The 13,647-nt window shown below is 43.6% G+C and overlaps 1 protein-coding gene across 1 annotated transcript; it reads right to left on the bottom strand.

Moving 5' to 3' along the window:
• Window positions 1-6,635: 6,635 nt before the first annotated feature.
• Window positions 6,636-7,739, bottom strand: LOC136317321 (Y-box-binding protein 1-like). Its single transcript, XM_066249961.1, has one exon. It carries the CDS (start codon window positions 7,737-7,739, stop codon window positions 6,636-6,638), a length of 1,104 nt encoding a protein of 367 aa, XP_066106058.1.
• Window positions 7,740-13,647: the final 5,908 nt, after the last annotated feature.

Genomic DNA, 13,647 nt, shown 5'->3' with positions numbered 1-13,647 from the left:
CTATTATTCATCACCAGAACGCTGCAGCCCTGTGTAAACAGTTTCAACTTTCTGGAGAAGCAGCACAGCAGATTGGTAAATGCTGTCCAAGAGGTCCTATACTACAATCTGTCCCTTTCATTTGGAGTTCACCCTCAAGGACTCCTACCAGGACAGCTTTGGCAAATGGATGTTACTCATATACCTTCATTTGGTAAACAGTCCTATGTCCACATTACAGTGGATAACTATTCTGGATTTATAGTAACCTCTGTCAGAACAGAAGAGGCTACTAAGCTAATTGTCTGTATGCATTTTTTATTATTGGATTCCAAACTGGTTAAACTGACAGTGCTCTGCATATGCATTTACTGTATTTTGTCAAACCTTTCGAATTATGTGTATTTCTTACAATCTTTAAAGTCAAGGTATTATTAAACTGTACCCAGCAAATATTTTAAGGTCAATTTAAAAAAAATTAAAAGGGGGGAGTCATATCCTGGAACTCCTATGGGTCTACCATATCATGGTTTTTACTTAAAAATTTTTAATTTTTTTTTGAATGCTGATGAACAGTAGACACCAAATCTTTTTCTACTGCAAACTTCTACCTTCTTTTATTTGATCCAGCTAATAACACTGTTTTGTCTTTTTCCAAATAGCTCCAGATATACGGAAAATGTTTATATAGGTGGATGGGGATCCTCAAACCCCTCAGCGAGATCTTCTAAGCATGGCTTTAAGGTATCAAAAGGCAGAAAAAGCCCAATAGAGATCAGGTGAACTACCAGCTTTTAGGATACGCCCTTAAAGGCTCCAACACCCCAAAGGGATCTCATAGGATTCCATCTGGGTCCTGCTTCAATAGTGAATAGGAAGGTCATTGAGCTAAAGCCTGCCAGACTTACATTCCTTTGCTGTGAGGAAAAAGGGACACTGGGAGGTAGGCTTCCCTCTTGTTTTTCTAAGGGAGGGTTCAGTCTCTTCCAGCCCTGCTCCCGTCACCTATGACCTAAACTTTCCCAGAATGCTGTGATTTGCCACTGAATGCTGAAGGTGCCCAGGGCCATCAGCCCCATCTGCGACACTGTAGATAAGCCTAGGGTATTTCTTCCAAGAAGCAGGTAAACTGATCTCATTTGCACAAGGGCCACTTAACTATGTCTTGCCTGAATAGTCAGGTTTTTTATTCTTCCCTCAAAGATCTCTGTTGTGGGTGTTGATAGTCTTATTTTCTTCTGCTTTGTTTAAAATATAGTTTGTCCTTTATTCCTCCTACATCAATGCCCCACTCATATTTCAGGCTGGGACCTACTCCTAATTTAGAGCTCTCTTTCCCCCTTTTGCCAATTTCTATTATGAATTTACCTTTGCCACCCAGCTTAGTGTATCCCAAGGTTCTCTTTACCACACCACAGTTGCAGAGCTTCAGGGAAAACTAACCTGGTCTCATCTCTCCAGGCAGAGGAGAACAGAAGCTCCATCTCCACACATGCTGCAGATGGCTTTTCAAGTCTACCTGAATCATTACCAGCTAGAACCAGCGGTCATTGGTACTTGGATGTGAGCTGCAAAGTACAAAATTGTGACAACAATTCCAGTGCCATGCGGACTTTTCCTGGATGTGGACTTTTCCTGGATTCCTGCTCCTTGTGACAGCTCCTAATGGACTGAACTGGGGTTGGGTTGCATTTTCAGGGATTTGGAATGGTGTTGGTGCCAACTTGGACTTGGTCAACATGTTAAGGACACAACTCTTTTATGAATTCTTACTGTATTGGCCAAGAGTTTGCTTAAAGGCTTTAATCAATGTAAAAAAATAGAAGATTGGATAAAGAAGATATGGCACATATACACTATGGTATGCTACTCAGCCATAAGAAATGATGACATCTGATCATTTACAATAAGATGGTGGGATCTTAATAACATTATACGGAGTGAAATAAGTAAATCAGAAAAAAACAAGAACTGCATTATTCCATACATTGGTGGGACATGAAAATGAGACTAAGAGACAAGGACAAGAGTGTGGTGTTTAAGGGGGGGGTGGCGAGGGAAGGAGGGAGAGGGGGAGGGGGAGGGGGAGAGGCACAAAGAAAACTAGATAGAAGGTGACGGAAGGCAATCTGACTTTGCGTGATGGGTATGCAACATAATTGAGTGACAAAACAACCTGGAGATGTTTTCTATGAATATATGTACCCTGATTTATTGATGTCACCCCATTAAAATTAACAAAAATTTATTTATAAAAAACAGACTATATAAAACTAAAAGGCTTCTGCACAGCAAAAGAAACTAACAAAAAAACAACTAAGTGGGAGATAATATTTGCAAACAACAGCTCCAATAAGGGGTGAATACCCAAAATATATAAAGAACTCACAAAACTCAGCAACAAACAAGCAAAGAATCCAACTTAAAAAATGGGGAGAGGACCTGAACAGATACATCTTCCAAGAGGACATACAAATGGTCATCAGGTATTTAAAAAGATGTTCATCTTTATTAACTATTCAAGAAATGCAAATCAAAAGTACAATGAGATACCACCTCACACCTGTTAGATTGGCTATTATCAACAAGACAGGTAATAACAAGTGTTGGAGAGGGTGTGGAGAGAAAGGAATCCTCATTCACTACTGGTGGGAATGCAAATTAGTACCAGCATTATGGAAGAAAGTACAGTGGTTCCTTGAAATATTATGAATAGAACTAGCATGTGGCCCCATGATCCCTCTACTGGGTATCTACCTCAAAAACTCGAAAACGTTGGTTCATAAAGACACATGCATGTTCATCACAGCATTATTGACAAGTGACCAAGACATGAAAACAACCAAAGTGTCCCTTGATAAAGGATTGAATAAAGAAGATGTGGTACATATATACAATGGAATACTACTCAGCCATAAGAAATGATGACCTATTGCCATTTACAACATGTATAAAACTTGAGAAAAATATACTGAGAGAAATAAGTAAGTCAGAAAAAGCTAATAATGGTATGATTTCACACATAGGTGAGATACAAAACTGAAACTCATGGACATAGATAAAAGTGAAGTGATTACCAGGGAGAGGGGGATGTGGAGGAGGGGTTGGGGGAAAGGTTTAAAGAAGGACAAATATACTGATGACAGAAAATTATTTGTCTTTGTGTGATGGGTATACAACATAATCCACAGTTCAAATCCTTTAGAAACGTTTACCAGAAACCTATGTACTCATTATTGATCAATGTCACCCTACAAAATTGAATTTTCTAAATGAAATTTAAAAACAATAAAAAAGAAATCAGAAGAAAAAAAAGAAAAGAAAAAAATAATAAAAAAATCCCTTAGGACAGAGGTCCCAGGGCACTCCACCTTCCCAAAGCATACTGGGAGCCTTCCTCCTCCTCTTCCTCTGCCTCCTCCTCTTCCCCCCTTTCCTCTGGGCATGTTTTCTTTGTCTCTCTCATTCTCCTAAGCTCTAAGGCAGGGGTTCTCAACCTTTTTTTTGGCCACGGACCGGTTTAATATTAGAAAATATTTTCATGGACTAGCCTTTAAGGTGGGATGGATAAATGTATCACATGACCAATTCAAGCATCAAGAGTGAATCTTAGACCGATGTAACAGAGGGAATCTAGTCATTTTTTAAAAATAAAACATCATTCAGACTTAAATATAAATAAACAGAAATAATGTAAGTTATTTATTCTTTCTTTGCAGACTGGTACCAAATGGCCCACTGTCCGGTACCAATGGCTTCCCTGTCCGTGGCCTGGGGGTTGGGGACCACTGCTCTAAAGGACCCCAAGAGACTTGCAACCAGGGAAGCAGTGGGTAGCAAGAGCTCATTCTTGGCTAATCCCCTGAACCTGTTTCCAAGGTACTCTTTTCTCCAATTTCCTTCCTGCATAGCCAATAAATTACTCCTTTACTTTCTGTACTTCCTTTCTTGATTGAGTTCTTTCTCTGCAGAAGGCAAGAATGGAGGTCTCATCACTCCTCTTATTAACATCTTCAGGGCCTTACCAGAGACCTGGGTGGTGAATGAGACAAACTAGCTGCTCCTTGTGTGAGCCTGGGGTACAAGGCCCCCTAGGGGCCTGGCAGGCTGGAGCTGCAGCTAATGTGAGGTGCCCTGGGGAGCCAGTGAACTGGGCCACAGTGGGTGCAGGCTGAGCTGCCCTGGATTGCAGGGCACCCAGGATGCCCTGGTGGGCACGCTGACATGGGCAGCAGCAGTTGCAGGGCAATGTGGACTAGGATGGGGGAACTTAGGGGTGCCCTGGAAAGCCAGCTCCCCGGTGCTGCCACTAATGCCAGACAAGGTGGCCCAGGGTCCACTGTGGAGCCTTGCAGGGTGGCTGGAGCACAATCCAGCTAGAGAAGGAATGTCAATACTGGCATTGGCCATTTAAATCGCTGTTTTGTCACCGTGCCTCAGAGCAGGCGAAGCTGCCCTTGCTAGCTCCTCAATCCTATGCCTCTTTACTGCGGGTCTCCCTGTTGGGGTGAGCATCCTGTGGCCACCCCAAATCAATCTCTCCTATCCTTCCCTATGTGGCCCCTCTCTGGCTTGTTGTTCAGGAGGAACTGCTCTCCATGCAGTTCCCTATATGTTCTACCCTGCCAGCTTGAACTCAACCAACTCCATGATATAATTTTAAATTCAAGTATCCAAGGAGTGGTTTCTTTAACCTGGAGCCAGCCCCACCATCATTCGGTCACCTGTGTTTCCTCTGTCAGCAGAGCACTCACTCGGTCATATCGCCATTACCAGTTTTGTCTCATTCTCCACTAGACGCTGGGCTCCTTGAGAGCAGGAACCTCCTTCTTCACTGTGATACAACTACTCGTGCTTGGCAGAGTGTCTGGCACAAGTAGACACTCAAATATTTGCTGAACACATAATCTCTACTGCTTCCACTCACATTGATTGAAGATATGGAGCCATAACGAATGACTGAATACTCACTCTTCTAAGCTCATATGCTGGTCTATCACATGGTGTAAAATGTCTCAACATTAGAAGTGCTTTGATTTTGCTATTGATAACCCAATTTCCTTAATTTGGCGAATGAGGTTTTCAAGAATCTTGTTGGTTTCAAATGTATTTATCACCCATTCCTCCCAAAGCCAACTCCTGCCTTGAGCCCACTAACCCCACCACCTGTTCAAGGGAAAACCAGGACAGGGAAGTCAGAGCTCCTCCGTTTGATGGGGAAGAGCCAGAGTGGGGCTAACCCCATGTGTTCAGCCTTCCAGGAACCCTCTGCAGGCCCCTAGATGGACTCGACCATAGAGCACACATTGGAACTACGGACTAGGTGTTCCTCTTCAGTTCCAGAGGTACGTGCAACAATAATGATGCTTGCTTCCATGACCAGTTTTCTATCTTTTTTCTTCAGTTTTCTTCCCCTAGCTTTATTGACATATAACATAATGTAATTTTAAGATGGTGTGTGGAATTGATGCATGTATTTATTGTGGACTGTTTACAAAGATAAGGATAATTAACACATCCTACATCTCACATATCATTCTCTTGTCATGTTAAGAACACTGAAGCTGTGCCCTGGCTGGTTGGCTCAGCAGTAGAGCGTCAGACTGGCATGCAGAAGTCCCAGGTTCAATTCCAGCCAGGGCACGCAGGAGAAGCACCCATCTGCTTCTCCACCCCTCCCCCTCTCCTTCATCTCTGTCCCTTTCTTCCCTTCCCACAGCCAATTCTTTACTGAAGCAAAGTTGTCCCAGGTGCTGAGGATGGCTCCATGGCCTCCACCTCAGGCACTAGAATGGCTCCAGTTGCAGCAGAGAAATAGCCCAGATGGGCAGAGCATCGCTTCCTGGTGAGCATGATGGGTGGATCCCAGTCAGGCACATGCGAGGGTCTGACTGCCTCCCCTCTTCTTACTTCAGAAAACAAAACAAAACAAAACACTAAAGCTGTCATTTCATAGCAACTTTGTAGTACACCAAAGAATATCTTTAAGTTGTCATGCTGTGTATTATGCTCTCAAATCTTATTCATCTCATAACTGAAAGTTTGTACCTTTTTCCCTCCCATTTCCCCCACCTTCTAGCCCCTTATGTCCATTTTCTTTTAAATACTTAAATGACATTAGGTCAAATCGATTGAAAGAAAGAAAAGAAGAAAGGAAAGAAAGAAAAAGAAAGAAAGAAAGAAAGAAAGAAAGAATGAAAGAAAGAAAGAAAAGAAAACATACAGAGGAGGCAAAGTCTGTTTCCAGTCAAAATTTCTTGCTTCTCATGGTATTTTGCTCAGTTTTTCTGAGTTTTGCCTCAGAGAGGACCCAAGTATTAACTGTAGGTAGATGGGCCCACTCTCCAGACTATTGCTCAAATGGCAGGGCAGTGGGGGGAAAGGATGAAAACTAAAGGGATGGGGACACTTGTTCCCTTTCCGTGTTTGCTAATCCTCTAAATACCCTGAGAAATTCAACCCATTAGCCCAAAATTAATCTTAAATTTGTGAGTTGTTCAAAGAACAACCGGTATGATGTTTGCTACAATTGGTTCTGATAAAAGGACTGCAAGGACTATGTCAGTACAATTATGTTCTGGCAGGTTTTAAAACTTTCAGACACCGGTGGTAACACTTAAAATCAAGGTGGAACAATTTATTGTGCAAATGTCCACTTAGGCGCTGCTCTTCTGGGCAACGCCAGCGGGTTTTCCAGCAGGGCCCTTCTGGATCTTGCCCTCTCCTCCGTCGGGGATCTGGCCCTGGACGCCAGGAGCTTGTAGAGAGCCCTGGCGCATGCTGGCGGCGCGGCAGGATGCGCAGTGTGGTGGGGGCGTCTGCTGCAGGCCGTTTCCGCTCTGCTTGTTCTCTGAGCCCTGCTGCTCAGAGGGCTTTGGGCCTGGAGCAGTGCCGCGGCGCCGAGGGCGACTCATCAGGTAGCTGGGACCGGTCCCGCGGCGTGGCGCTGCGCCCCTGGGGTTCGCAGCTTGGTCAGAGCCAGATGGGCCGAGAGCTGGAGCGGACTTGGAGGAGTCGCAGGGCCCGGCCAGAGCAGAGTCGGGAGGGTGAGCTACCGGTGGGCCGCGAGCGGCAGCGGAGGTGGAGGGGCCGCGGGGTCCGGCCGAGGCCCTGCGGACTGGCAGGGGACTCTGCAAGCGCTGGTATAGGGGGCGGCTGGGCAGGCGGAGCTGCTGGCCCTGGGCCGCAGCTAGGTCCTCCGTGTTGCCTTCGCCTTCGTGGATGTCCTTCTCGGCTCCCCCGCCCCGGCGCGGCTGTGGCGCGAGGTGGCGACTGGACGAGCTCCGGCGGGCTCGGGAGCGGGCGGCAGCAAAGCGGCTGCCCTGCACTGGGGCGCCGGCCGGGCCTGTAACATTAGCGGCCTCGGGGCCTTGCCTGCCCTGCACCACGTCAAACTCCACAGTCTCGCCCTCGCCCACGGTACGGTGGTACTTGCATGTGTTGTTCGGGTGGATGGCCGTGTAGTGGACGAAAACGTCTTCCTGGATGTCGCGCCTGGTGATGAATCCGTAGCCGTGCTTCACATTAAACCACTTGACAATGCCGGTCAGCCCCTTGGCGATGAGTCTCTTGGGAGACTGTTCCTTGGCTCCATGTGCCGCGGTGGCCTTGGGGTGGAGGTTGCTGGAGACCAGGGCCTCGGGGGAATCTCCGCCTCCAAAGGACAGCAAGCCTTTCTGTGCTGCTTGGGGCGAGCATGAGGTGGCCACCTCTGAGTGGGCGGCCACCTCCGTGTGGGCAGCCCCTCCTGCTGCACTCATGAGGCTTTCCTTTCTCTTTTTTCTCATGGAGTCTGGGGCAAATCTGGCCCTAGGTGCTGGGGAGGGGGGTTTGGAGGCGAGAGCCTTGCTCAGGGAGGATCTCAGGTCAGGGCAAGGAAGTCTATGGCGTGTCCTGGGAAACAGAGCGCTAACAAAACCGAGGCAGGGGTGACGTCTCAATGGGGGGTGGCGCTAGACCCCGCCCTGAATAGGGGCGGGTCTTAGGAGCTCTGGCACGTGCTCCAAGTGTCAGGTGCTCCAGGTGCTATGTCACGGCACTGCTTGGTCCACTTCCCATAGGGAGTGGTCTTGACAGAGTCTTCTGCTTGCTTGAGCGGATATGAAGAGATATCCCACTTTTCATCCTCTCCTTTGGTTGGGGAAATCCACAGCCTTCTAGGGAAACTCTCTATCTATGTCCTCTCTTGCAACACCCTGGTCCTCTTCCAGCCTTTTGTGTGCCCTCTCTGTGACTGAGGCATTTCATGTAATTTGGGCCAAAGTGACAACCACATGAAATTAAGAACCAATCAAAGAGCCCACTCTTTGTTTTTTTTTCTTGTTCATTTCTTTTGTTTTCTTGCAGATGGACAGAGGAAGCCTTGAGGGCATTAAACTGGCCCAGGTCTATGTAGACGAATGTTAGGTTTGTAGAGTAGCAAAGCTGAGTGGGAACACTGTTGGGACTAGGATATTCTGAAAACCCCGTTGAACTCTGTGTTCTTGTCTACATAAAGCAAATGATCAGGCAGAGTAAGATAGAGCTGAAGCAATTCTCCCTTTTGTTTAACTGTAGATAAAACTTTGTTTCCCCAAATAGCTCTTTGATCTTCACACTGAATTGGGCTTCTGATTTCATTATATAGAAACCTTAACACTTCACCCTAACATCAGTATCCTATGTGTGGAGAGTTTGAGATGCTGACTTTGATGGAGCCCTGACCCTGCCTGAGTTCTTTGTGGCATTTCATCTCATTGTGTCTGGGAACAATAGCTATCTCCTGCCCCAGGGCCTCCCTCCAAGGCTGGAGCCAGAGGAGCTGCACGCAACCTTCCCTAAGCCCAGGTAGGAGGAGTGTGCTTAATGTGATTCTTATTCTGAGTCAATGGCAGCACAAGATGCGTGCTAAGGGACAGTTAGCTTTCAGAAATATACTCAGCTTTTCAGAGGTGATGACAGCGCATGCTAAAATTGAACGTTGTAACTGGTCAGAAAACTCAGTTTTCACTACTAAATGAGAAAAGTTAGCCATGTTGGCCTGCCATTTTAAAGTTTACTGAAACTTCTCACGTGCTGTGTGTTTGATTCTTGCACAAACCCACTCTATAAGGTACAGCTCTTACTTCAGTTTGATAGATGAAGGAACTGGGGCCCAGTTGCTGGCTTAAGTTCAAATATAGAGAATGAGGTGAAGCCTTAAACTTATCTCAGATAAATTCATCCCAGGTCCATGTCTCTCTACTACATCTCACTGGTCTTCATGTACACTTCTGTCACCTGTTTCATCTGATGTCAGAGACCAACAATCTCTTTCAGAGAGGTCATGGTCTCATACACCCTATCAGAAAACCCAAGGTATGCCTCTTGCATGGCTGATATGTCTCCTCTGTGTCCAGGCTACCAGGCCTGGTACCTTCTAGGAGCAAAACTTGTCTTCATATCAATTAATCAGCACCTCCTATCACACCCCCCAAAAAAACACACACATACACAATATAACCTTCTGCCTTCTGCCTTCAACCCAATAGAATGCAAATTCTACTTACTGTACACTCAAGAACCATTTCATCACCATGCTCATATATACTTTACCCACCACTATCAGGCCTTCGCTTTAGAATCAGATGAAGAATGTGATACTCCAACACAAAAGAAATTCTGAAGTCTCAAAGGGAGAATGAGGAAAGAGGGACAGGCCCTCTTTTCACTGAGAAAGAAGAAACAAAAAAAATACAAGTGAAAGGAGTCAGCAGGGTTAATCGAGTCAGTCAGTGATAAATAAACTACATTCCATAGTTTTCTAAATGGATGTTTAGAGTCACTTACAATAGAAAGCAAGTATAGCAAGATCTGTATGTAACTATGACCAGTGATCTGGAAACCCCTACCCCCTTGCTGACCCCTCTGAAACTTTCCGTCCCCTCTCCTTGAGTCCTGGGAAACCTTAAACAAAGAAATCACATGCCCACTGCTTAGATACCTTTGTAAAGGTATATAACCTGTAAGAAAGTCAACTTTGGGGAGCCCGTATTTTGGAGCTATAATCCCCACATGCTCTGCCAGCTTTAATAAATTATCCTTCTGTAAAGCCAGTATCCACAGCCACCATCACAGCTGTCTGGCCATTGCAGGTTCACATTTGATTCAGACAGACGGTAATGAAACAACAGAGCCAAGAACTGGTGGGCCATTACTTTTAATCCTAGCTTTTTACCTGGTGGGCAAGAAATACACACAGTGAGAAAACACTTCCCTTTCCATTCAGGGCTCCCAAAGCCACTGACTTATCCGAGTTTTCTAAAATCAAAGGTTTCTACCTCACCAGCCTTATTCACCTCTGTCCCCATCTCCTTCTCTCTGCACAAACTGGTTTCTCCCTCAGTACTCCACCATCTCGGCTGCTTCTCCTGGCCTCTTCTACATGCTGCTTGGTTTTGGGACTAAGCTTTTCTCACCCTTTTTGATGTGGGGTGGTGCACTCTCATGAGGAATCCCGTTTATGCCTCAGATAAGTGGCTTTGTATCAGAGACTTCCTTATTTGTATATTGTATTTCCCACATCAGCTACACTAACCCACCAAGGTATTAACTTGTAGAGGGCTTGATAGTGTGAGGCCTATCTGAGCCCACACTACAGTCTTTCTACAGAAGATGCTGTGGCTTCCCATAGCTGCAAGAGGAGGTGGAGCTGCTAAAAGTGGAGGCAAAGCTAAAACACATTGCATGCTTTTATAGAGTTGCTTTAAGCTCTAAACATAAGGAAGCTGATCCTCATATACAGGATGGCCCTTACCACACTAGCAAGAGCAAGACAAAGAAAATGTAGATATGTACAGTGAACAGTGTAGTAGCTCCAGATAAGTAGATCACAGCGGGTGACAGAAAACTGCTGATGCCAACCCATACTCAGATTCTGTCACCCAAGGGGATCTAGAACCAACATTACAAGTAGGGGGTGAAAGACTGCACCAACACTACACTCACCTATGTACACAAGTGGCACATCCAAAGGAAGAGTCCAATAGGCATCAGACACTGTGAAAAATAAATATGCTCAAGAAAACAGACACTCCACAGCTTCTAATACTCAAGATCAACATTGACCCTTTGAGCCAGCTATCCTGAACGGATAACTCCACTCATAAAAGGGCCAACTGCATTCAATACTCACATAAAAATGAGGGTAAATATAACCCTTAAGAAACATACCCAAATCAAGGAGCTCTGATTGCCTGGTGGTTAGTACCACTGAGCTCATCTTCCTCATAAAGACACCATACCAAATTTGAAAGTCAGAGCAGAGCTACCTAATACAGAAATAAAATTTGTAGACAAAGAAATATGACCCAAATGAATCAACAAGTGAAAACTCCAGAAAACAAATTAAATGAAATAGCAGTAACCAAACTACCAAACCTAGAGTTTAAAATAATTATTAAGATGGTCAAAGATCACCTGACCTGTGGTGGTGTAGTGGATAAAACATCAACCTGGAAACGCTGAGGTTACCGGTTCAAAACCCTGGGCTTGCCTGGTCTAGGCACATATGGGGAGTTGATGCTTCCTGCTCCTCCCCCCTTCTCTCTCTCTCTCTCTCTCTAATGAATAAATAAAATTTAAAAAATTTTTTTAAAAAAGATGGTCAAAGATCTTAGTAAATGATCACAAAAAAAAAACTTAAACAAAAATATTGTAAACATTAAAAAATACATTGAAATAGTAAAAAAAATAACTGGTTAGAAGTGACAAATACAATATCAGAAATGAAGACTGCACTAGAAGGTATAAAAAGCAGGCTGGATGAAGCAAGCATTGAATCAGCTATTCAAAGGACAAGATAAACATAAGCATACAAGTGGAACAGCAAAAAGAAAGAGGCAAAAGACTGAGAAAACTAAGAGATCTCTGTGACAACATGAAGAGAAACAACCTCCGCATCACTGGGGTTCCTGAAGGAGAAGAGAACAAATAAGGAATAGAGAATATGCTTGAAGAAATCATAGCTAAAAATGTCTCTAAATTGATGAAGGAAAAAGTCACATCATAAGTTCAAGAAGCACAAAGAGTCCCATTAAAGAGTAAACCAAGGAAGCCTACAGCAACACACATCATAATTAAAGTGTTAAAGTTAAGAGACAAAAAAAGAATACTAAAAGCTGCAAGAAAAAAGCACTTAATTACCTACAGAGAAGCCCCCATAAGACTACCATCTGACTTGTCAACAGAAACACTTCAGACCAGAAAGGATTGGAAAAATATTCAAAGTGATTAAAAAGAACCCTACAAACAAGATTACTTTATCCAGCAGTTCATAACCACCAAACCAGTACTACAAGTAATGTTAAAGGGCCTGCTATAAGAAGAGAAAAGAGTGGGGAAAATCAAGATAAAAAGAAAAGAGATTTAAAGAATAAAATGGTAATAAATAAGTACATATCAATAATAACCTTAAATGTAAATGGATTAAATGGTAAAATAAAAAGTTGTAGGGTAGCTGCATAGATAAGAAAATCCATATATATGCTGTCTACAAGAGACCAACCTCGATAAAAAAACATGCATACCCTGGTAAACTAGGTCTGCCACTTGGCTGGGATTGAGATGGAGGATTTTGGCTGCCCACAACTTGGCATGATTAGTCTAGGCTACCAGTTGCAGCAGCTATTAGAATTTGAGCTTTAGTAAATAAAAAAATATAAGAGTTTTGGAAAATTACAGCTTTTTCTCATTATTCTCTAACTTTCTCTAAACTATCATTTTATTTTTTTCCTATTCTATGCCTGGAAAGAGGGTGAAGGGGGAGCCTGTTTGGATGTGCCTAAACAAAAATCTCATACAGCCAACTTGAGATTTTTCAAGAGAGATTTCTGTTTAGTATTTATCCTTACCACGTTCCTGTTAAAATGGCCCTATGTAAGATCAAGCAGGCCACATTCTAATCTCTAAAATCCCGGGTTTCACTCTTGATTTCTGTAATTGTATGTGAAGTCTTTGTTTAATGTCTAAATGTGTCTGTCTTCAAGGCCTGAATTAAGTTTATGCATGCAAAAATTGGAAATGCCGGCTCTAATATTGTAAAAATAAAATATCATCCCTACAAATTTTTAAAAAATTAATCAGAACAAGTAAAGTGTGCTCATTAAAATTTAAATAAAATGAAATGTAGATCCTAAAGACTTTCTAATTTGGCCAAACTGCTCCAAGCTAAAGTTGCTGCAGCTGCAAAGCTTGAAGCAGGCTGGATTTGCTTAACAAAGGTGTAATTTTTTTTTACTCTTTAAATTGCCTGTTAATTAATGGGGAATAAATGTTTTGATAAGCATGGAATATTACGTGAAAATGCATTTACTATATTTAGGTCATATCCTGGAACTCCTGCAAATCTATTTACTTAAAACAATTTTTTTTGAATGCTGATGTACAGGAGACGCCAAACCTCTTTCTTTTGCAAACTTCTACCCTCTTTTATTTGATCCAGCTAGTAACGCTGTTTTGTCTTTTTTCTAAATAGCTCCAGATATACATAAAAAAGTTTATATAGGTGGATGTGGACCCTCAAAACCCTCAGTGAGATCTTCTGAGCATGACTTTTAAGGTCTGTATTGACCAAGAGGAAAAGAAAAGGCAGACAAAGCCCAAAAGAGATCAGGAAAAATACCAGCTGTTGGCATATGCCCTTTAAGGCTC

This window comes from Saccopteryx bilineata, chromosome X (assembly GCF_036850765.1).
Source record: "Saccopteryx bilineata isolate mSacBil1 chromosome X, mSacBil1_pri_phased_curated, whole genome shotgun sequence".
Classification (NCBI taxonomy): domain Eukaryota; kingdom Metazoa; phylum Chordata; class Mammalia; order Chiroptera; family Emballonuridae; genus Saccopteryx; species Saccopteryx bilineata.
This window is presented reverse-complemented; position numbering and strand designations above follow the sequence as displayed.

Bases quoted from the DNA above. Each gene is read 5' to 3' on its own strand.
- LOC136317321 (XM_066249961.1), bottom strand. From the start codon at position 7,739: ATGAGTGCAGCAGGAGGGGCTGCCCACACGGAGGTGGCCGCCCACTCA.